At 61.8% G+C, this 23,880-nt stretch overlaps 1 protein-coding gene across 12 annotated transcripts in view; it reads left to right on the forward strand.

Moving 5' to 3' along the window:
* The window catches only part of VAV2 (vav guanine nucleotide exchange factor 2), a 156,014-nt gene that overhangs the window by 39,998 nt on the left and 92,136 nt on the right, over nucleotides 1-23,880 (forward strand). Inside the window, exon 1 of one of the 12 annotated variants that reach the window (XM_081278997.1) lies at nucleotides 2,889-3,115. The exons of the other annotated variants lie outside the window; for them this stretch is intronic. Coding sequence (XP_081135123.1) covers nucleotides 2,933-3,115 — 183 coding nt within the window. The 5' untranslated portion in view covers nucleotides 2,889-2,932. Of the gene's footprint in view, nucleotides 1-2,888; nucleotides 3,116-23,880 lie in introns of those variants that run through there. 12 annotated transcript variants of the gene reach the window in all.

Raw genomic sequence — 23,880 nt, forward strand, 5'->3', positions numbered from 1 at the left:
CTGGCTTGTGACACCAGCTCACCTGGTGCCTGGGCCTAGGCTCTGCCCGGCATCCCCGAGCTCCTCTGCCCTTCCCTTGCCGTGGGAGAAGTCGCTGCTGTGGTCACCAGGCACCACGTGCTGAGCCCTTGATACCCACGAGCGGCCGCATCTTGCAAGGACCTGAAGAAATAAAGAAGGAGATGGAGGCAGAGTGGGGACGTGTCTTGTGCGCCACGTGACTGTGGAGCCCGGGTCATCTTTTGGTCTTGCTGACAGCGGAGGGTCATGTGGCTTGTTCCCATATGCTCTGCTCCTCCTGCTTCACTGTCACCACGGGAGGCAGCTGTTGGTGGGACAGGGCACGGCTGGTCGTGTGGAGTCCTGCCGTAGTTTTCAGCGGACTTGGAAAACTAGGTTGGAGGGCAGATTGGAGACCAGGTGGGCAGAGAGGAGGTCAGGTGAAGAGTGAGGAGCCCAGGAGGGCTGGGTGGCAGCCAGGAGACAGTATGGAGGCCAGGAGGTCAGATTGGAGGCTGGGGATCAGTGTGGAGGCCGGCGTGGCAGCCTGGGCAGAGGCTGTGAAAGGCCTGCACCCTGTCTCTTTATAGGACACGGGCAGCAATGGCCTGTGCCTGTGCTGTGGAGGTTGGCAGAGTGTGTGGATTTCAGCCCCTCTGGCCTCCTTGGAGTTGGGAGGAGGCCGGGAGGAGGCCGGGAGGAGGCCGGGAGGGTGGGCCCACTGCATCAGAGCGTCTCTTCCCGTTTTCTGTGTGGCATTTGTGTGACAATTTGCTTGAAGAGAACTTTCTGAGGAGGCTGAAGACAGTTGGAAACCTCGGATCTGCACAGTTGAGGAAGTTCCTCCCCTTGGGCTTGACCTGGGGTCCTGGGTGGGGACAGCCCAGGGTGCCAACTCTGGGAGGATGAGGAGCTGGCTGTGCACTGGTCCTGATGGGGGGCAGGGCCCTGGCTCCTCTGGGGTGAGTGTCTGCAGACCCTCGCTCACAGCTGTGTTCCACTCCTCTCTTTGCCCAAGACCCTCCTCAGTGGCCTGTGTCCCCCTTTCCCTGAGGATAGAAGTGCCTGCCTGGCACGCACCACTCCCCTCCCAAGCCTGGGGCAGACATCACCAATCGATCGCAGCACTTCCCTGCAGAGCCTGTTGGCTCAGCACCCCAGCACCCCGACAGCTGGCTGGAGCGGGCATGGAGAGGAAGCCAGTCCCTCCCAGCCCTCCCAGCTGTTCCTGTGTCTGCTGTGACCCCTTCCACAAACACCCACCACCATTGCCCTCTGGACTTCCTGAGTCGGAGGGCCAGGGAAGGGCTGCCGGGGCTTCGGGAGGCCAGGTAAAAGTGGGTGGTTGAGAAGCCACAGGAGCTCAGGACGGGGAGGGGAGGCAGGCACGACACCGGGGGGTGTGAGCCAGGCTGCCTCCGTCCTGTAGCGGTCTCCATCGGCGACGTGGGTCTGAAGATGGGCCCCTCTGAGCCTGCTGGAGAGGGATGGGAGGAGCAGCTGCGGCTCTGTCACAGCGGGTCCTGAGGGGCAGCTCTCGGGAGGGGCCGGATATGGCTCCCCACACCCCCCACCAGGTCCCCACCTCATGCCCCCGGTCCACGCATCCCTCCTGGGGCTCCGTGAGGTATGGAGAGGCGGTTTCTCCTGGTCACTGGTTTCTCAGCTTAGCATGTGTGTGGATGAACGTTCCTCAGGCCCTGTGTGGTCGGGGATAAAGCAGCACTAACCTGGGGTATCGACACCCCCCACCTCCATACTCGGCCCCGAGCCTCACGAATTGGCTCATCCTCTTAATATTTGTTCATGAAATTTGCTGAGCGGAAACCCTTGTGTTCACCTGAGCTGCTCCTGTGGCCTTCGGTGGCCCCCAGCCGTGGACGTGCGCTGAGCTGTGGGCAGCCCTGTCCTGTGCTGTGGGAGGCGCCCGGGTCCAGGTTTCCTCTCGCTGTGCTCATGACCCACGTGGGTACAGCCCTGTCCTGGGAGCAGCCCCGACCCTGGGCATGGAGGCTGCTGGCAGCACCAAGGAGAGAACCTTTCCTCTTCTATCTGTCGGTCATCGTCACTTTAGGTCACCGTTAGCTCCACCCAGTTTCAGAAGTGCTGCACAATCAGACACGCGTGTGTGAGCCTGGAGAGGGGCACCCGTGTGCACACACACAGTCACACGGGCCCAGTGAGGGCTGAGCCGCCGCTTTTAACTGCTGATGGAGAGGTTCTCCTGGTGGGCTGGTTGAGCTCTGCGCCACCAAGCCCCGTCCTAGCACAGAGGTCTAGGCCGGAGCCAGACCCAGCTCAGGCTGGGTGAGGTGGAGGGTGACTTGGTGGCAGGAGCTGATCCCCTGCAGGGCCCCTGGGCCTGGTCCCTGTACTTCTCGGGAGGTGTTCTAGTATTTTGTTCAAGGCTGGGGGGCCTCTCTGGGGCTTTGCCTCAAGGCCCTTGCAGGGGCTCAGGGAGGCAGTGGACCCCGAGGCTGAGGGTCCTGGCTGAGGAGTCCATCCCTTGATCCTGGTGGTGCTGTGACATTGGGGTCTGGCTCCTTTTTGGAGAACATGGTGCCGGGTGGCACACCAATACCTGCTTGGAGCTGGTGACTGAGCCGGTGGAAGGGCTGTAAATAGGAGAAGCCGGTGCTGGTGGGGCGGGACCTGCTCTGGATGTGAAGATGGGAGTGTAGAGGGCAAGATGGGGTGCTGGGGTGCAGAGTGTGGCTGAGGCCCGAGCATAGGGTGTCAGTGAGTGCCAGATTCCGTGGTGACTTGTGTGGCTTTTCAGAAAGACCCTTCCCTTGGAATGCATCAGAGCCTGGCCCCCACCCTGAGTCTCTCCTGCACCCTCTCTGTGCCCACATCTGCAGGGAAGGAGCCGAGCAGAGAATGGTGTCTGTCCTGATTGCTTGGTAGTGGCTGACTGGAGGGCCCAGTGCAGATGGTTTCTGAGGCTCAGTCATTGATGAGTGATGTCTGCCGTGGACCCAGGCAGGAGCTCAAGTTCTCTGCCAGGCACTTCCCGCTCCTGGACTGGCTGATTCACCCAGTGGCTGAGGGTGCCCTCCAGAGGCTGACTGTGTTCCTGCTGCCTGTGGGAAGGCAGGTGCTGATGAAGCACATGGTGGGTAGGTGCTTGGGGCTCATGAGGGGGTACCAGGTGCCAGGGTGGGCTACCTAGTGCCTGAGTTTAACTCTTTCTTTGGGGCAGCCGAGGTTTGGGCATAAACGTGGTTATGGGCCAGGGCTGGAGGCTGGGTCTCCTAGTCCTGCTGCTGTGGGCCCATGCCCAGAGGGTGGCCTTCTGTTTCTGTGTCCTCTGCTCAGCTCAGCTGGCACCAGGACATGCAACCCCTAGAGGCACAACCTTCGTTGTTGGAACCCAGGAAGGACAGAGACTCAGGGGTTGTAGCCTCAGGGGCAGGTGACCAACCTGGGGGGCCTGTGTGCCTCAGGCAGCAAGGTGGTCACGGGAGGCTTGCTGGAGGGTTGTGGGGCCTGAGGGCTGAGTTGGAGCAGCCAGCTGAAGGCCACGTGGGTGTGCAGGGCTGTGGGAGGCTGGTGGTCTATAGGCCCAGCAGACAGAGAGGGAGGACAGGGCGGGAGCCTGCCCAGAGGTCAGGGGCAACACCCCCGCTTTCCAGAGGGGAGACCATGGCCTGCAGAATGGCCAGCCAGGGCCTCCAGGGATGATGACTTAGAGAGCGCCTGGGAGTCCCAGGCCCTTCCCAGGACTGGCTCTGGGAGGAGGGTGCTGCAGTTGGAACCTGGTGGAGGAGCTGGGGAGGGAGGAGGCTCGCCCAAGGCCAGCTTGGCCTCCCGGAGCCGCTGTATGCAGGCTGCTTCCTGCTCTGTCTTTGTGCCACGGGTTCCCCATCCAGGATGAGGAGGCTGGGGCTCCCGCTGGTTTCCATGGGTGCCCTTCCTATTCCTGGGGGCATCACCCCACGGCCTGTCTCATTCTTTCCTGGGTCTTGCTTGAGTGATGTCTGCCATGGGCTCAGGCAGGAGCTCAAGTTCTCTGCCAGGCACTTCCCGCTTGGTGGCTGAGAGCTCGGATTCTCTTTACTCGTCCTTGGGCAACTGGCACATGACTTTTTTTTTCTTTTTGGTGTATGTCCACAGTTAATTAAGTTTTAATTGGCTAATTGTTTCTCCCTAGCGCCCCCAAACATTAATTGTGTCTGGTGAAGCTTGACAGTTGATGTTTGCATCAAAATAGCTGAATGAGACCAAAAAGAAGAGAAGAAAAAAATAGCAAGCTGTAACTGAGCTCTTGTAACAATGTGTCATTTTTGGATCTTCCCAGGGAAGACTGGGTGTCCCCAAGGTGAGCAGGAATCTGCGGCTGGCGTCAGCCATGGGGTCCCGCCCTCGGTTGGGGAGGCAGCCCCTCTGGAATCCCGGGTGTGTGGCTGTGAACAGTGGGCTGGGGGGACCCCAGCTGCAGCCCCCAGGGAAGGCTGATGCTGAGTGGCTCCTCGGCTCCAGGGAGTTTGGGGCTGAAGCCCTGGGATATTTGGCCTAGTGGATTTTTTAGACTTTCAATCTTTAAAAGAAAAATTTTTATTGTGACAAAATAGAACATAAAAAAATTCATTATTGTCACCATTTTAAAGTGGACACTTCAGTGGTGCTGAATGTGGCAGTATGGAGCAGCCCGCTCGAGTCCCCCTCCTCCCCTCCCCTCCCCGCCCCCGGCCTCCCGTCCTTTCCTGTCTTTGCGGGTTTGCCTGCTCTGGGTCCTGTGCAAATGGACTCGGACAGCGTGCTGCCCTGGTGTCCGGCCCCCTTCACTCCGCATCAGGGATCAGGCTTCACTGGGTGGCGTCGAGTGGCCATGTGTGTGGGGGCCACTATTGCTAACCTGTGTGTGTTGACGGGCGTGGGGCAGCTCACCCTGGCCACCATGCAGAGTGCTGCCATGGGCTTGGGGACAAGGCTCTGTTCTGTGGCTGTCCTGAGCCTGCTGGCCACAGTGCCCCCTGCCAGGGCTCAGGCCTTAGGAGTGGGTCTGCAGACCCGACCGGCCCTGTCCCCATCTGGGGCAGGCCTGCCTTGGTGCAGTTTGGTTTGGGGATTCGCTCTTGGGCCCTGTGTCTATGCACTGTGAGCTTGTGGGCACACACGGTCTCTTTGAGACCCTGCCTCCAGTTCTTTTGGTTCGTGCCCAGGAGCTGGACTGTGGGTCACATGGCCCTCCTTGCTGGCTCCTCTGAGGGCCTCCGCGCTGCTCCTCACACAGCTGCAGGTTTGACGCCCTGACGGGTGCACGGGGCTCCACTTTCTTCCCAGGGCCCTGGCCCACACGAGGCATCTCTTTTGGGATTTGGATGCTGGCCGTCCTGTGGCTGTGAGGTGGTGGCTCACCAAGCTTGGTCACTTCTGGCCGGGTACCTGTGCTTGTTGAGTTGCTGCAGTCCTTGGCGCACTCTGGGGGTGGACCCCTGTGGTCTGTGGGTGTTTTCCACGCCCCACAGGTGCCTTTGCACGCTGCTGAGTGTTCCTTTTCCCATTTGTCTCTTGCTGTTGGGATGAACTTCTGGGGTCATAGTCCCGGCCGTGACCCAGAGGTTTCCGAATCTTCCGGTTCTGGCAGGTGAGTGCGAGCCTTTGATCACTTTGAGTTCGTGGGGTCTGTGAGGTGAGAGAAGGGCCCAGCTCCCTTCTTCTGCAGGGAAAGACTGTCCTTCGCCCACTGAAGGGCCTTGGCACTTTCCCACTTTCCTCACTTGCCGGTGAGGACAGGTGTCCACTTTAAGTCAGGGTCTCATGCGTGGGCCAGGCAGAGGGTGAGCATGAGTTTGGTGTTCCCGAGAGTCTGCTCCACGGGCCCCATTCTCGGCCACTCCCAGTGCCCACCTGTAAGAGCCCTTCCCTCAGTGCTGTCGCCCCCAGGCCTCCTGGTCCGCTGGGCACATCTGCTTCTGTGGGTGTCAGGCCTGCCTCGCAGGCCAGATGGAGCGGTTGGCTCAGCTGCCCTCCTCCCAGGACAGGGGAGGCCTCCAGCCCTGCAGGCGGAAACCAGAGGAGCTCGTTCCCATTCTTCTTCTCGGGGCCTGGAGTCCACTCTGCTTGTGGGTCTCCACGGAGTCTGCGAGACACGCAGGCCCAGGACTGCCCCCAGCACAGGGAGAGCTGCCCTTGCATCTGTCCTCGTGGCTCCTCTCAGATGGGCTCTGCTGAGCTGGGATGATGCCAGGGCTCACCGGGTTCCACCATGCGGAGTCTGTGGGAATGCGTGGGGCTGGCCGTGAGTCCGGACCTCTCAGGCTGGCCTTCTGGATGCAGAGGGGCGGCACCCTGATGAAATAGAGGTCACTGAGTGTCTGGGGAGGATCTGCTGCTTCACGGAGCATAGACTGTGCTGGTGACGGGGGCGTGGCCCATGGGGTGCCCCAGCCTGCGGGTGCTGGGCCTGTCTCCTGAGGAAAAACCACCATGAGAGGTCAAGTCCAGGCTGGTCCAGCATGTGCTGGAAGGCCCTCGCCTGGACTGTGAGCACTGTCATAACCATAGTGCCACCCAGGGCCTCCCTGGGAGGAGGTGGGGTGACTCTGGGCCCTGTGACCGCCCCACAGAGCTGCTTGTCGCTGGTGGTTGCACCTTGATGCTGACCCTCCCGGGCTGCTGTCCCTCTGTGTGTGGGGCTGGTCTGGGGGCCTGCACAGCCCATGGTGCAGCTGGTGCAGGACAAGCCCGAAGGACAGCGGCCCTGTGAGTGTGGCCTTGCCCAGTGGACCACGGCAAGAGGACTGAGCTGCAGCCCTTGGGGTGCAGTGAGACCTGGGTCTCCATGTGTTCAGGGAGTGGGTCCCATGGCCACATCTGGACTGCAGACCTGGTGAGCAGGCCTAGAGCGAGATCCCCTCTCTTTCTGGGTGCTCCGTGTTCATTCATTCAACAGAGGGTTAGGGTGCCCTGCCCAAGACCAGCTGTGGAGGCTGGGACAGTGAGGGAGTGGCCCTCTGGGCCCTGGCTCTCCTGGACCTCCATGTCTGGCAGGGCGAGGCAGGAGGCTGAAGACGGAGGCTCAGGGAGATGTGCATAACGTGCACCCCCAGCTCCGCCTGCTCCGGGGACCTTTTTAAGTACCCTTTCTTCTCTCAGGGCTGCACAATTTCAAAGATAACGTGTTAAGCCAATGACATTATTAAGTAATTAATTTTCTCATTTTTTAATTAATCAAAGACTAATTATGAGTTATATCTCCAGTTAGAGTTTCTGATCCACGTCCAACAGCTGTGCCCCACAGAGGGCCCTGAGGCCAGCCGGAAGGGGGTGGGTACCAGTTTGGAGTTAGACTTTGGGGTATGTTCAGGGTCCTTGGAGGCCACTCTTGACCCCTTTCTCCAGGGAGGCACATCCTGGCACCAGGTCCCCGTGTGGGTTGGCTGGTATCTGCCTGCAGTGGGAGGCAGCAGAGGAAGCTCAGAGGTGACAGGTGGCTCCCCAGAGCCAAGTCTCCTCTGCTGTGGGTCTGGAAGGGCTTCCGGGGGCTCTGTGAGTAGGCCTCTGGGGAGACATGAGCTTGGCACAGAGGACAGGGTGCCGATATGCTTGGTACCAGGCAGAGCAGGGTGAGGACAGCAGAATGCCATCCCAGTCTGTGCTCCCGGGAGGCTGCAGGTTCCAGGGGTTGGGGACGGGACTGTGAGGCAGGTCTGCTGGGATTCGAGGTCTGCCTGGGTTCCTGAATGCCTGACCATGGGCATGCTGTGTGACCTTGCTGGCCTCTGTTTCCTCCTCTACAGGATGGGAGTGGGAGACAAGCCCGTGGAGTTGCAAGGTAGTGAAGTGACCTCACGCGGGACCCTGGTGGTCCTGGCTCTGGAGGGGGCTCAGGAAGCCCGTGCTGAGCTTGGCCACAGGGGCACTGAGGGCAGGTGTGCCAGTGTGCAGGGCTTGGGCCTGGGTGGCTGCGAGGTCCTGTGATGGCAGTGGCTGGTAGCATTGGGCAGTGTCAGGTCCAAAGGCCTTGGACACCTGGGACAAGGCCCTGACCGCCAGCCTCGCTTCCCGCTGCTTTTCCTGGGGCTAAGACCAGCTCCGCTGGTGTCCAGGCAGTCTCCAGCCAGCCAAGGTCGGAGGCCCTGCAGCATTTCTGGGGACTCCCTGGTAATGGTGCAGGAGGTCCCCCCAGGCCCCTTCCCTGCATCAAGGAACCTCATCCTGGTGCTGTGGGCTGTCACCAGGGAAGGCGCTGGGAACTGTGTGGGTGGAGCAGGAAGGGAGACTGAGGCCCAGGAGTGAGTGGCCAGAGCCAAGGATGGGGCCTGGAGGGGCAGCTGGGCCAGTCCAGGTCAGTGGGCCTCAGCTGGGTGTGCTCCCCTCCTTGTTCTGGCTGCCAGGAGGCGAGGTCTAGCCAGTCCTTCCATGCCCAGGGCTCTCTGGGGCCCTTTGGGTTCTGTTCCTGGGGGCAGTCAGGTCAGTGTCCATGAAACCAGCCTGGTCCCGTGGCCAGATGTTGGACAGGGCAGATGGCTTCTCTCCCTCAGCCTGTTTCCCCTCAGGGCCCAGAGAGTGCGTGAGGCCGGGGCAGGCGCGGAGTCCAGCCAGGTCAGCCCTGGGACAGACAGGCTCCTCTGTGCTGTTGATACTTTCAGTGGGAGAAGTACCTTGTTTTCCAGTTGTGAACGGTTCTTTGGGTTTATATGTTTTTGCAGGTCCTGAAAACGACAGCTCTGTCTCTCGTAGACTCTCAACGTGCCCTTGGTTCCCAGCTCTCTGATAGGCTGTGGAACCCAGCTCCCCGACGTCCCACCCCTGGAGTCATTTCTTGGACTTGAGTGTCTGTCCCTGTTTTATCGTTAAGTTTTCAGTGCTCAGGGTTTGTCGGGTCCCCTCCTGAGGAAGGCTCTGGTCAGGAGCCATGTGAGAATGTGACCCCTTGGGAGAGAGGCGCACTCCTGCCCTGGTGGGGGGAGGCAGGGCTTCCAAGCAGGCTGTGCCCCAGGGGAGGAGAGCCGGGGGGGCGGGGCTTGCCTGCAGGGTCACCTCATCCTCTGTCATCCTTTGTGTCTTTGCTCCTGTGTCCCATGATAAAGAGGCGGGGGCTCAGGGAAGCAGAGTAACTGTCTCGGGTCACACAACTGGTGCCAGAGCTGGGATGTCACTGCCACGGGCTGGGTGGGCTGGGTGACGTCAGCCTCTTGCTGTCCACTCACACCCTGCCTGTCCCAGGCCTGCTTCCAGGAGGGTTTGGAGGGATGCCTCAGTGTGACTGAGACACCAAGGTGCCTGCAGGGAAGACAGAGCTGTGGCTGGGGACCGGCTGTGGTCTGGGGAGAGTGTTGTCAGCTGGGGGCAGCCCTGATTCTGGAGTTGGCCGGCTGGCTGTCCCTGCCCCTCCCCGTCCCTCCTGTCCCCTCCTGTCCCCTCCTGCCTCACTATCCAGGCTCCTCCCACCTTCCTCAAAGTGCTGGCCTGCCTGTGAGGGGCGGTGCCCACCACTGCTTCCCGCTCCAGTGCGGAGGCTGGTGTCTGCTCTGGGCCCCAGGCTGGGGCTGCCCTGGCCCCTGTTAGCGCACCGCCTCCCTTCGTAGGGTGGGCTCGGGTGGCCCCCGTCTCGCTCCCTTCCCTCCACCAGAGCGACATCAGCCCAGCTCCCCTTGGCCTCCTCCAAGGAGCCCGAGCAGCGGGCCCAGGCCTGAGGAAGGGGCTGCTTGAGCAAGGACCTCCCTCCTGCCACTCGCCCCCTGGGGTGGCCGCGTGTGCCCGATTTCTGCCAGGCCGGGGGGGGGGGTGGGCAGGGTATGTGTGCATAGCGTGCGTGGGGGTGCTCTGTGTGCACTGCACCTGGGTTTCTCTGGTGGCTCATGCACGCTGGCGAGGGCTCTCTGGGCCAGCTCTGGGGACTTCTGAGCAAGAGCCCCTCATCTGGGGACATGTGTTGCTGTGGATCCCCAGGGTCCCAGGAGGGGTCTGGCCTCTGGAGATCAGATGAGGGAGCTGGTGGTGGCCACAGGGACTGAGAAGTCCAGCAGTGGGGCCTCCTGTGAGGAGCAGAGCCCTGCAGAGGCCTCCGCTGCCCCCAGAGGGACTGCCTGCTGTCCCAGAGCTGGGCACCGTCCTGGGCCCCGAAGCTCTGTGTGGGCTCCCTGAGCCAGGGGCCAGGAGAGCCAGAGGTGCTGGTGTTCCTCTGTGCAGTGGCCCTTTTAAGTCGTTTTTTTTTGTTGTTGTTAAATTTGTGCTGAGGATTAAGCCCAGGGGCGCTTAACCACTAAGCCACATCCCAGCGCCTTTTTAAACATTTTAGCTTTGGGACGAGACCTCCCTACGTAGCTGAGGCTGGCCTCCAGTGTGCGTCTCCTCCTCCGGGTTCCTGGGACCACAGGTGTGGCCACCGCGCCCAGCTCAGCTGACATTTCAGAAGTGTCCCAAGGCCAACAGCTGAGTGCTATTCCTGTGCTTCCTCGAGGCTTCCTCTAGGGCCGCCGCCCACAGCCCCAGTGTTTGTCCATTCTTGAGCAAGTGGGTGAGTGGGTGGGTGGATGGGTGGGTCAGTGGGTGACTGAGTGGGTGGGTGAGTGGCTGGGTGGGTGGGTGGACAGGCCTCTGGGAAGTGCTTTCTGCAGTTGCTGAAGACCTCCCTTTCCAGAAGCCACCTTCTCTGGAGCACAGCGCCCCTTGCCATTTGCCCTGGCTCCATCAGCCCAGGAGGGTGACATGGGGGCCCCTTGGGAGCTCCTGTCTGCACCCAGGAAGCCATGTGTGATCCCAGACTCATACGTACCCCAGGGAGGTCATGTGGAACCCCAGTGCTTGCATGTGCCCCATTACACACGTGTGTACTGGGAGGGGACACGGGATCCTGGGTGCTCACTCATGTTCCGGGGGGTCATGGGACACCCCAATGTTCGCACATGCCCCAGAGAGGCGCATGGGACCCCGGGTGCTCATGTGCTCTCTGAAAGATCGCAGGCTGGTCCTGTGATTGACTTCTGCCCCCACCCTGGGTAGGTGGCGTGGGGACCTTCCTGCTGGAGCACTCGCAGCCCTGCTGAAGGCTGCGTGGTGCCTGTGGGGGCCCCCGGAGACCCTGGGATCCCAGAGCCTTGTTTTCCACTTGTTTAGGCATGAAGCAGCTCTGGGCAGCTGTTGCCGGGCTGCCTGCATCATGCACAGAGTGCTCTGCATCTCCTGTGTTCTTGGGGCCCCTGTGGACTGCTCTTTGCCCTGGTAACCAGTTGCACGTGCTGCTGGGGACTCTCCGAGGCCACGAGGCTTGCTGGTGTGGAGTGGCCCCGATGCTGTGCGCCTCCCAGTGGGCCTTGTGAGGGCTTTGCCAGCCTGGTGAGCCAGCTACCTGGACCTGGCTGCTGTGGGGCATCCGTGGTGCCCACCGGATCCCTTGGGGCTTTGCTGTGGGGCCAAAGCACACAAGGATGTGTCCCACCCTGGGGAAGCCACAGATCCAGGGGGCACTTATCAACAGAGAAGTGAGGGAGGACCAGAGTGTCCCTGAGGGCGGTGCACCTGCCCTGTACCCGGGTGCTCCTCAAGGGTGTGTGTGCCACCCGCCTTCCCCAGCTGTCAGTCACAGCCTCTGGGGTGGGGGATAACAGGTCCCTGCAGGGCGGCCCAAGTGCATTTCCTCTGGGCACGTTGCCAACTGGTCCTCACCCTGCATGGACCTGGGGGAAGCAGGGTTGCTCCTGCCGGCGTGCAGATGCGGTGGTCTGCATGGCTCAGGGTCAGAACCTTCGGCCTGCAGTGGTTGAGGCCGCTGGGGTTGAGACCCACCACGGGGAGCTCTGACACCAGCTGTGGGCTGTGGGGGTTTGTCTCTGCTGCTCACTCCGTGGGGGAGCTCTGTGAACCCCAAGCCAGTGTCAGCCACAGGGCAGGGCATGGGCCAGCTACCTGCACTTTCCCACAGCCCTGGGCTGGCTGGGCCCTCAGGGGAGGAGTCCCCCCTTCAAGATGGGGGACTTCAGGACTCCAGGTCCTTAGGTCCCCTGCGCTCTGTGTGCCCCAATGCGGCCCCAAACCTCCAGGTCTTCAGGAAGCTGCCAGGCTCCACCGACACTGATTGAGCCCCTGCTGTGTGCATGCGGCCTGGCCCTGCTTCCCTGCCTGCCCCGCACCCTCCCTGTGGTCACTGCCTTTGGTGTGAGGAGCACTGACCTAGCAAATGGCCGAGCGAGTGATCCTGGCCTCTGGCGTGGCCGTGATTGGCAGCTCCAGCGGGGAGCCTGTGGAGCTGAGGGTTGGTGGGCTGCTGTCCTGGGGCCTTGGCCTCCGCACTGGCTGGGGAAAGACAGGCCCCTTCCTGTGCTGTGGCCAGCAGCTCAGCCTACCCACCTGCCCGGGCCGCAAACCTCTTCAGCCTGAAGAGCCAGCTCCTGTGTCCTCCTCTCCATCTCTCCCTCCTTATTTTGTGGCTCCGGATCCAAAGTCACCCTCTCCTACCTGCTTCCGGTGTGTGCCAGGACCTCAGTCGTGAGACCTGCTGTCAGGAGCACCCGGGTGCATTAAAACTGAAGGACAGAGTCCCAGGCTGCCCGTGACTGATAGTTCAGAGAGTCACTGAAATGTGTGGTCCTGGGGATTGTGTCACCAGAGGTGGGCGTGAGGGGAGCCCGGGCAGTGTGAGGTCCTGGAGAGGAGGAGTGCAGAGGGTCTGCACCCCAGGGGCTTTGGGCAGTTGGCCAGCAGCCTGGGCCATGTGGGTTCAGGTCTGACCGTCCAAGGATGGCTCTGTCCTTCACTCCAACAGCTTTGTCTCCGCACCCGTGGACTTTGGGGCTGCAGGTGGATTTCCTACCCTAGAGTCGCCTGGAGCAGGAGTGAGCCGGGTTCTGAGCCGGGTTCCGAGCTGGGTTCTGGGGAAGAGCATCGTGGGGAGGAGCTGTCGCAGCTGTCAGGAGGCTGGTTACCAGAGGGACTGCCCTAGGCTTCCCGGATTTCATGCAGGAATAGAAGCTGCAGCAGTCCCTCCCCCAGGATTCAGCCTCCCATGCCATAGTCCCTGGAGGGGACACTGTACGAATGCGGCAGCCGTCACATGTGATGTGCTTTCTCCAGCAAATGGGCCAGGGTTAGAGGAGGAGCAGGGTTCTCCCTCCGCACCGGCCTGTGCTTGGCTGCAGTTCCTGGGCCCAGCCCTGCCCTGGTGGGGGAGTTCCTGACCTAGGGGACAGAGGGGAAGGCACTGTGGGGGACACAGGCCACAGAAGTCCCCTGTGTGCTTGTGTGACAGGGCCTTGGGCATTTAGACCCAGCCCCTGTCTCATCTCCCTGGCAGGAAACCCCTTCCCACCTTCTCTGATGACTCTGGGGTGCCTGTGAGTCCAGCTACCTGGACCTGGCTCCTGTGGGGCATCTGTGGTGTCCCCTTGATCCCTTGGGGCTTTGTTGTGGTGCCAAAGCCTCTGGATTGTGGCTTGCCCGTGTCCCGGTTGCCAGGGCTGGAGCCAGAGACTGCAAAAGCCGAAGCCCTGGAGGTGGCCATGGATTTCCACCGTCTCCAGGAGTTCTATGGGTGGCCTGGGCTCCACGTATGCCATGTTTGGAAACCAGACTTCTCCCCTTGGCCTGGGCAGTCTTGGCCAGGAGGCACTGGGCCACTGGGGTGGGGTTGGAGAGGGCCTGTGTGTGGCCACCCAGGGTTTCTACTGGGGCTTTTGCTCCTGGCCCTGGTCCTCCTGCCCAGGTGGCCTTCACCTGATGACCTGCTCCTATGTGGGGGGTGGGGGCGGCTGGCCGGTGGGTGCTCAAATCCTTGGTGGAGATCCCATCCAAAGTGCCCATGGGCATGGGTGGTACTCAGCATCCTCAGTGGCAGGCAGACCGTCCATGGGGCGCAGTGTCACTGCTGGGCGTGGGAAAGCATTTTGGGGGCAGTGGGTGTGGCCACTCTGGGTTGTGGTGTGGGTTCTTGGGCATAGACCTGTGCCCACCAGCATCCAGAGAGACAGCCCTGGACAGCGCCCCAGGTACTGGAGTCCTGAAAAATCAAAATCCCGAGGGTTTAAACCCCAAACAGCAGGATCCCAAAGATTAAAAACCCAAATGCCCAAATCCACAAAGCCCAAATCCCCCAGCCACAGTTCCCAGGAGAAAAGGCTGAAGGAGGAGCCTACTTCTGGGGAAGGGCGTGGCCTCTGCCGGCCCCGCCCCTTCCAGCTGAGAGGGTCCAGGAGCCTCTCAGGAGTTACAGCCCCGCCCTGGGGAAGGAGGAGCCGAGTTCTGGGGAAGGGCGTGGCCTCTGCCGGTCACGCCCCTTCCCCTGAGAGGGTCCAGGAGCCTCTCAGGAGTTACAGCCCCACCCTGGGGAAGCTGGGGGGTTTGAGGGGGGAGATGAGGATGCCCAATGCCTGCAGCCGGGAGGCCCTTTGGCAAGAGTGTTGCCGTTCCATCCTGGTGGGTTCTGCCAAGGCCAGGTGCGCAGTGAGGCTTGCCAGCGGGCTTCCTGCCCCCAGGGGGCACAGAGGCCTGGGAGGACGGGGTCGCCAGGAGCTGCCCAGGGACAGCAGAACCTGCACGTCCTTGGAACAGCTGGGCCCAGGAAGAGCAGCTGCGGTCACCAGCAGGGCTTCAGAAAGCTCAGGAAAGAGGGGGCCACCCAGCTGTCCACGTTGTCCATGTACCGCACTTCTCCGTGTTTTCAAAGCCGCAGTCCCACTGTTGGTGCTGTGGCGAGCAACTCCCCTGGCTGTGGGCTTCGTTTCCACAACGTGCTCAATCCTGGAAGCACCAGCTGTGTGGAGACTTTTAGAGTTCTGATTCATTTTAAGCAATTCTTCTTCTTCTGCAAACTTGACACCATGAGAGGGGACTGCCATGTTGACTCTGGTGTGAGCATAGACACGTGGAAACTCCTTCATAAACGAAGCCTCCTTCCCGCTCACCTGCTTTGGCGGAGGATCACATTTCAGGGTCTCAGCTCTGGGGCTCGCCATGGCTTTGGATCTCATTAGAAGGAGCTCAGTACCAGGGTTGCCAGCTGTAGTGACGTGCTCTGTGCCTTCTGTCCTGCCCTGTTTCTCTAAGTGCAGTTGGGCTGCTCCTAGCTGTCCCACCTGGGTCCCTGTTGTAGGGAGTCCTGCGAGTCTGTGCTTGTGCAGATGTCAGGGCTGTTGCCTGGGTTGCTGTGGGAAGGGGCCTGGGAACTGTTCTGTCGAGCTTTAGTGTTTCTCCAATTAGTGCCCTTTAAAAAACACAGGGGAATGCCCTTGGAATGTGTTTTTAAATCATTTTTCCAGTGCTGGGCATAGCTCAGGGGAGCACCTGCTAGCGTGTCGAGGCCCTGGGCTCAGTCCCCAGCACCACCAATGAAAGCCAAAAAAAGTTTTTTCCAGAATTATACTTTCAGGATTGTTGTTTTGGGGACTTTAGGGATTTGGGGGACTTTAGGGATTTCGCTCTTCACAGCGTCTGGGTGCCTGGTGCAAACCTGGTGCACGTCAGAGTGGCTCCTGGCACACTCCACATGCGTGCTTACCTCATGCGGGTCGGACCTGAACATGCTGTTAGGACGTCACACTCAGCAGGGCGCTCAGTCCCCCTGTGGTACCAGCTACATCTCGGAGGCACAGAGCCCCACGTTGCCGCCGCCACCCGAAGGCCTCCTGACAGCTGCTCTGGGCCCAGGGCACAGGTGTCCCCAGTGGCCTGCTGTCCTTTATTAGCATGGTACTTCCAGTCCCCAGGGAGCACATGGGCATGTTCCTCTCAGTAAACATTGAAGTGGCAGAGACCACCCGGGGCTGGGACAGCAGGTGACCGTGGTCTCCTGCCTGCCCCACTGCTGCAGGGACCTGTAATCAAACAGATGCATCAGGACGGCCTTGCTCTTGCCAGGAACCCCTGGGACCCACCCCCCCATGCCCCCGCTGTCCTCTTCCCTGACAGACGACCCTGGAGCCCGCTTTTCCTGTCGGTACCCGTGTGACTGCACAGGTGGCTCACTGAACCTCGGTGCGTCCCCTGTGAAGCGGGGTCAGGCCGGTCATGCAAGGGAGCCCACAGCATGGTGCTCCTGTAGTCCTGCATCTTCATGCAGAAGACCTAGCCTTGCGGCTGTATCAGAGCAGACTTCACAGCTTTCACAAAACTTCAGTACAACAGCCACCCAAACTCACAGGGCTCCTTCCCTTCGGTGAGGGAAGCCGGTCTAGGGCAGGCACCAGGGATTCAGGTGCTGCCCATCTTTTGCTTTACTTCTTTGGCATTGGCTTACATCCTTTAGACTTCGGTCCAGAATGGCTGCAGGAGCTCCAGCCCTAACCTCTCCGTTCTAGGTATTGGGGAGGGTTGGGGTCGGAGGGATGCTGACTATTATGCAGCCTTTCTGGAAGTTCCACTCACTGTCTTGCTTCCTCCTTGTTGGTTAGGTCAGAGTCACCTGGCCTCACAGCTCCTGTGGATCCTAGAGGGCCGGCCCTGATAAGGTGGGGGTGCAGGTGGAGCAAGGAGGGGAATGAGGAGGCCACCAGCCTGTGCCGCCGAGCAGGAGGGAGGGTGTCGGTAGGCTCATCCCTGGTGGGGAACACAAGAATTCAGAGTCTGTGTTTGGGATTTAAGGGATCTTGGCAAGTGGAAGTACCATCCTCGGTGCCTTTGAAGGGTGGGGCTGGTGTATCCTCCGGCCCCCCTTGGGCGTCCGCCTCCTGGGTCTGGTCTGCAGCGCTGGCTGGAGGTTGAAAACCGGGGGCAGCTCGGCCGGGGTGGGAGCCGGCACTGATCTAAGGCCTGCTCCAGCTCCCTAGGGGCCCGTGGTGACGGTGTCTGCAGACCTGGCGGGGCTGGTGGCAGCTGCTGGCCTGCACTGACCATCCTGCAGGGGAGAACTGAGGCCCCAGAGCTTGTCAGCTCCCGCAGTCGGTGTGGAGGAAGTGAGTTTCAACCGCGGTGGGACTCCTGGAGGAGGCGACAGGCACCTGGGCCCACCCAGCTGCAAGCGGGAGCTGGTTGGTCAGGCAGATTCAGGGCCGTCTCCACAGGCCGCTCTCTGCGAGGAAGGCACTGGCCCAGTCTGTCTTGTACACGGACAGCTGAGGGGCCTGGATGTGGGCTGGACTTTGCTCTTTTGTAACTGAGAGTGAGTTCTTTGAGCCCGGGTTCTTGCGGTCACACCTGTTCTCATCGTGCCTGGAGCCCCCTCCCCTCGGGATGCTGGGTGTGTGCTGGGGGTCTCTGGTGGGACTCCTTTGCACGCCCTGCAGGGCTGCCCGGCCTGTGCCCTCCTCATGCTGCCCACAGGCCTGTGAGGTCTGGGCACATCAGAAAGGGCTGCTGAGAGACCTGCTCCCACCACCTGGCTCCTCCGCGTGCTGCCCCAGAGAAAGGGGAGCAAGCAGCCCTGCCCGCTGTCCCTAGGGGGCTCTTGTCCTTGCCTTCCTGGTCTTCCTGGGTCGCTGGGTTCTAAGGTTCTGGACTTTTCCATGGAGGTCTTAGGTACAGATGTCACAGACTTGGCATTTCTGCTGCTGTCATTGATGTGGGGACAGAGCTGGGAGAAGGCTGTTCCTCTGGGGCAGGTGACCTCTGCTGTGTCTCTGGCACTGTACTTGGCAGGGCCCTACGTGGCCCCTCCTGCTCCCCCCGCCCTGCCCTGGCTCTTGTCCCTGGGGAAGTGCTGGGGACCTCGTGCAGTGCCTGGCTAATGGGGCGTGCCGGGTGGCTCCTGGGGGCGGTGCTCTGCTCTCTAATTCCCCGGTTGGCGCCCTGCCTGCCTGTGTGGAGGGTTGAGGACGACCCTCGGGTGCGCTTTATAAAGTTGCACCGTATCAGCAATGACTCTGGAAGGACAGGGGAACCTACCCCTGGACCCTGGGCCAGAGGCTGTGCTCCACGCTGGGCTCTGTGCTTCCCCCAAAAGAGAAAGGCCAAGTTCCTGATCCCTTGTCCTTCCGAGGTACTGCGTCCACAGCAGGGCTCAGCTTCTGTGTCCCGGTGCCCGGGTGCACAGCTCCCATCCTTCCCTCTCCGTCCGTCAGTGTCCTCTGCTTTGCTGCGTTTCCTGCTGTCCCCCTTAGGGTGGGCCCTGTGCAGCAGGACCCCTCTCAGAAAGCCAGCTCCAGACCCCATGGGAGGGAAGGGAAAGTCCTCCAGGTGGCCTCCTCATGGCCCGCTCCTGACCTGAGTCTGTGGCTCCCCCACACAGTGGCTGGCTGTGTCCTGCAGGGCAGGTAGGGAGCTCATGCGTGGGGGGTGATGGTGACCACAGTCGGGGCAGTGCTGTGTCCTGGTTTCCTGGGTGGTGCCAGGAGGGACTGGGACCTGCTGGGGTGGGCCCAGGGGTGGGTCTGGGGGGGCAGGTCTGAGGACTGAGGGGAGGTTGAGGGCAGGTGTGAGTGCTGGCCCAGGCCTGCAGGGTCTGGGTGGTAGAAGCAGTGGCCACGGGCCCATGGGGCACGGGCTGGGCACCCCTCGCCTGCCCAGGGGTGTGGCACTGCTGAGGGCGCCTCCTGTTTCAGGGCGTCTGTCCTCCGCCTTTTCCTGCTCCGGGCTGGTGGCCCTCCTCCCTGTCCATTTCCTGTAGGACAACACTGGTGAGAAGGGGTGGCTGGCAGCCAGGGACTGATGGCCCTTTGCCTGTCCTCTGCCGCTCTCCGCCGTGCCCCTCAGGCTTCCCACTGCTGCTTGGGCTCGTGCCATGGGGACAGCCTGGTGACTGTCACCCTCTATCACTCCCAGCCTGGTTGTTTCAAAACCCATTAGGTTTGCATTTATCCACAGAGGCTGGTGCGGCCCACGCCAAGTGGAGGCCGGGATTGATTGACAGGACGGCCATGGGCTCTGGGAAACGCTGGCGCCCTCTCCACACCCGAGTCAGTTCTGATTCTGACAAAGCTTCCACCCAGCCCCATGTCAGCTTGGCACGGTCCCTGCACGGCGCGGTCCCCGGCACGGCGCGGCCCCCTGCACGGCGCGCTTGGCGTTTGTTGGAGGGGAACTCGGCTCTGGCCTAGCTGGGCCAGCTGGGCGGCAGCCTTCTCCCCGCTCCTCCCAGGACCAGCTCGGCTGGCCGAGCTGCGGAGGCTCTGATGCTCCTCTGGGGCACATGTCAGGGTCGGGTGTATCTGGGGCACCATGGGGTGCGGTGGCGTGGCTGGCAGCTGGGAGGTCTTCAGTAGCCCCGGGCGTCCCCTGGGTGTGGCGCAGGACTCCGACGTGGGTGCTGGATTCGCTGGCTGGGGTGTCGGGGGCTTGCTGGCTCTGACGTTCATGGTGGAAAGAGGATGTATTTGACGTGCCCGAGCAGGGCTGGGCGCTGGGCAAGTGTCTCTGTTTCCCAGAGCCTTTGGAAACATCTGGCCTTGGTTGGGGAGGTGGGCAGGGAGCGTGTCCTGGTGGTCCATGTTGCGATCACGACAGCACAGAGTGGGGGTTTGTGAGAGTGGGAGTGTCTGGACCAGGTTCTGGAGGCCGGGGAGTCCAAGGGTGGGCCCCACATCTGCTCGGGATCTGGCCAGGGCCTCTTCTGCTTCATAACATGGCCCAGGGCATCCCCTGGTGGACCTTGGGGACACGTTCGCCTGAGGCCTAGCTGGGTGAGGGTGGGCAGGCAGCTCTGTCTTGGCCCACAGCGCAGGCCTGCTGGCCGGTTGCAGGCCCTGGCTCCCTGCTCCTGCAGGCCCCGGGGTGTGCCTGTTTTTGAGGGGAAGGGTGGGGTCAGGGGTCCCTGAAGTGCCCAGCTGAGGTGGCCGGGTGGACTCAGGGCAGCGCTGTGGAGCGGGGCTCATTGGTGAGCTGGCTGTCTGCAGGAACTCCTGGGCATCTCTGGCACCTGTGCATCCTCAGCCCTCGTCCCACTTGGGCACGGCCAGGGCTGGGAGCCCTGTTGACCCAGGTGGAGATGCCGTCCATGTCAGCAAGTGGAGTCTTAGAGGCCCCGGGCCCTATGCGGGCCTTTCTGCCCCTCAGCACCTGGGGCTTCTGGGGGTGGGCTCACCGGCTCCTTCTCAGTGACTAACTCAGCAGCTTGGATGGCAGAGGACACCTGGAGTGCTGTGGGAGGACACAGACCTGGCACCCAGTGGTCCCCTGTGGGAGGGCCTGTCCCCAGTGAGAAGCTGGCCTTGAACCCCAGCTGCCTGCCTGTACCTTACCTAGGAATGGCAGTGACCTCGGCCTTCCTGCCTGGATATACGGCAGTGACCTCGTTTCTCCTGGGTAGATGCATGGCAGTGAGCTTGTCCTTCCTGCAGGGACAAATAACAGTGACCTCGTTCCTCCTGGGCGGATGCAGCGACAGTTGGATGCAGGGTGGTGGGGTGGGGCTGTACCCAGCATGTGTTCTGTGCCTGTGGGTGCTACAGCTGGGCCAGGCCTTGGGGTCATTTGTGGTGATGGACACGGGAGCTGGCTGGCTGTGGTGCTGGGCACTGGGCGTTCGCAGGGGCTGCTCTCCTGCCAGGGTGTCTGCCACCTGTGCGCGGTGCTGGCGGGGTTTTGGGGTGTGGACGGGAGCCATTCCAGGTGCTTCCTGGCTTGAACCCCGTAGGACTCTGAGGACACGGACTCTGATGTGCGGCATCCGTCAACGCTTTGGCGTATTAGAAGCATGAGGCTCTTACAGGGAAACCCTGGGGCTCTTCTGTCTCTCCTGAGCCCAGAAACAGTGACCGCCTTTCAGTCCTAGAGGGGTCACCCCAAGAACAGAGCTGTGGGCACAGAGCACCTGCTGGAATCAGCGCCCGGGGCAGCCTGGCCCTGGGGCCGGGAGCTGGGGGGGCGCGGGCTGCGTTTGTAAACTGGGTGCAGAATGGGCCGGCTGGTTCCACCTTGGTGTCAGTAGGAGGGTCTTGCGTCCTGGCCAAGGTGGTTCTGTGAGCCCGTAGGGAGGATGAAGCACCAGGCGTCACTCGGGTGTGCAGGTCACCCATCTATTGAACAGCACATCGTAGAAATGGCCTCACCGTGAAACTGCTGTCTCCATTCACAGTGTGTGACGTGTGTCCTTGCAACTCTCCCGTCACCTTCCAGCTCAGTCCTCGCGTCCCCTGACTCCTTTGGAACTCGGCCCTCCCAACCCCTTTGGAATGTCCACATGGGTGACCCCAGAAACAGCACATGGGTTGTGCAGAATTGCTTCACCTCCCTGTGACCCTTGTGAGCTGCTGGGCCAGCCCCGGCGAGCCGTGTTGGACATGGCTGTGGCGGCCTGGAAGGGGTGGGTGTGCAGGGTGCTCGGACGTGCAGGTGTGTGGCTGCTTTGTCTCACTGGCCTGTCCTTTGAGGACTAGCTGGGTGCCCAGCCCAGGCACAGTGGGAGTGCTGGGGGACCAGGCGGGTTTGGCTGTGCCCTTACAGAGGGGAGGGATCCTCATGAAGGTGGGCCCAGGGCCCAGCCAGGGTCAGAGGGCGGGACCCAAAGGACAGGAGGGCGGAGGGGACTGCCCATGCGTTGACCCCAGAGCCTGCGTCCTGCAGGTGTTCTGTGCCCAGCAGAACCAGGGCCCTCCCCAGGTGCCAGAGGGTGGAGTGGCTGTTCTGGACCAGAGGTTCGGGCTCCTGTCCCGGCAGTGCATCCGCTTTGCCAGCCTCCCCACCGGGCACAGTGTCACTGTGTCTGCTCCAGGTGGTTACTTCCGTAGAGACCCAGCCTCAAATAAGTCGCAGCCTGAGCCTCAGGGCTCAGCACTCCTGCCTTTTCTGGGGGTGGGGTGCACGCAGTTCAGCCCCAAGTGTCCCCCACTTCTGTTCCAGAAGATACACACCTTCACCTGAACGTGGGCAGCCAGGTTATGGCTGCTCTTCAGGGCTCAGTTGGCCGATCCCTGGTGGCCGCTGGGGACTGCATGGGGCCAGTGGGCACAGCACTTCTGCGGCCTCTGGAGGAACTGGACAAGGGCCCGCTGCAGCCCACGCACCTTGATGTGTGACGGCCCCACCACGGCCGGGGCACAGGAGCAGTCTGATCGGAGGCGTGCAGCAGCTGGGCGTCGCAGAGCCGGGCTCCTGAGGTTGCTTGGGGTCCTTTTCCATGAGCCTCACCACCTGGTGGATGCCTGTCTCCACCCCATTTTACAGGTGTGGAAGTCGAGACTTGAGGTCAGTCAGCTGCACGTGAAGGCAGGAGCCGAGGGGCCGGCCCTGAGTCAGGTCTCTCTGGGTCCAAGGCCGGGCTTTCTCGTGTCCTGCCTGAACTGCGTGCGTCCCCGTGGCCCCCAGTGTGTGTGGGGGGGATTCTGTGCTGATCTGCAGGAGCTGGGGCTCTAGGAAGTTCAGAAAGTTCTTTACAAAGCGGTGGATAGGGCACTTCGACCCCGTCCCTGTGGTCCCTCGGGCAGAGTGGTGGCCCCCATCCTGTGGCTGGGCAGAGGTGTAAGGCAGAGCTGGAACGGTGGAGCTCTCCATGTTCAGAGAAGGGCCTGGTGACGGGACCACAGGAGATGCCCACAAGGCCTGGCCAGTCCAGTTCCTGGCAGAGCCCACCTTTGCCCACGGCTGGTGGGGGCCTCTGGGGGTCCACCAGGCTTGACAGTGAGGGGGGCGGACCTCTGCCTGGCTTTGGCCCAGGGTGTTGGTCTCCAGGGACTAAGTCCGGAGCTTCTAGCCAGCCACTGCAGGCTGGAGCTGCTGTGGGGTCACTTGGGCCATTCTCCCCTGGCCAGAGCCTGCCCAGCCCAGATGCAGGGAGAACATGACCCTGCCTCCCATGGAGGAGTCTCTGAGAACGTGTGGCTGTGCCCAGTGTCCAGCTGTGCAGGGGACATAGCCTGCTTCTTCTAGGGTCAGTGAGGAGATGCCCAGTCGAGTTGCAGGATGGACAGCCGACACCCTGGGCTCTTTTCTGGGAGAACTTGTTTTTAACAGTAGATGATTCTAGAGGCTCTTTCTGTTGAGGGGCTGGGGCTGTGGGGAAAACCCTGGACATGACCTCTGGCAGCTTCCTGGTCATATGCTGGCTCTGGGGGCTGCTGGGAGAGCCAGTTTGCTCCTGGCGCCTCCCAGCCCTGGGCAGGCCCACCTCTGCAGGCCAAGTGCGCTGCAGCGGCTCGGAGTTCCCAGGGAGGAAGGTGGGCGTGGGTTTTCCTGGCAGAAGCCCTCGGCGGCCTGTGCCCCAGCCTCGCCCTTCCGGCTGACCAGCAGCCGCCCCTCTGTCTTCCCCCTTCCTCTGGGCACAAGGCCGGACCTTCCTGCAGAGGAGTTCAGTTGGCAGACGGTGCTCCCTGGAGTTAGGGGCAGAGGGCACCCTGGCGCCCGGGAGGGGACGTCTTTGCTCCTCATCCTGTTAGTGCCTGTGTCCTCTGCTCTCCGTGTTCACTGAACAAACATGTTGGCCTGTGGGTGAACACAGTCTGGCTTTGTCCTGACCTCAGGCGACAGAAATCCCATTTGGCTTTATCAGATGAGGCAGAGGAGGGCACGTGGGTGGCTCCGTTTTGGAACTCATGGACCCAGATTCCCCTGCGCCTACCCCTGCAGCTGTGGGGTGGGGGTTGGGAGCCCTGGCTGGACTGTAGTGAGGCTGGCTCTGCTGTGGGCGGGGGGCAGGGAGAGCATGGCCAGTCTCACGTGCCTGCCTATCTGACAGCTGTGACCTCGTGGCCTTGGCTTTCTGTCCTGGCCTTGGGGTCTCTCATTCTTTGTCTTGGGGGCCAGGGTAGTGGCCTGTACCTGTGTCCCGGCAGGCCCCGTGGGTGGCAGGGCCCATCTCCTTTGGGACCCAGGCCAGGGACTGCTTTTTTGAGGTGCCTGGGGTGGGCACGGGCCTCCAGGCTGTGTTGGGGCCTGGGGAGAAGCCGGGGACCTCCCTCAGCTCGCGGGGTAAAGAATCTGCCTGCAGGAGCCCCTGCCTTGGCTGCTGGCCTCCCCACCTGCTTGACCTGCCTCCCGCGGCCTGCGTGTCTTGTTTGGCTGGTCCTGCCTGTCTGGCTGGCCGGGGCCTTGTCCCTCAGGCTTCCCTGGGCAGAGAAGGGCGTGAGGCTGGGA

Source organism: Spermophilus citellus (assembly GCF_964194105.1).
Source record: "Spermophilus citellus genome assembly, chromosome: 2".
Taxonomy (NCBI): Eukaryota; Metazoa; Chordata; class Mammalia; order Rodentia; family Sciuridae; genus Spermophilus; species Spermophilus citellus.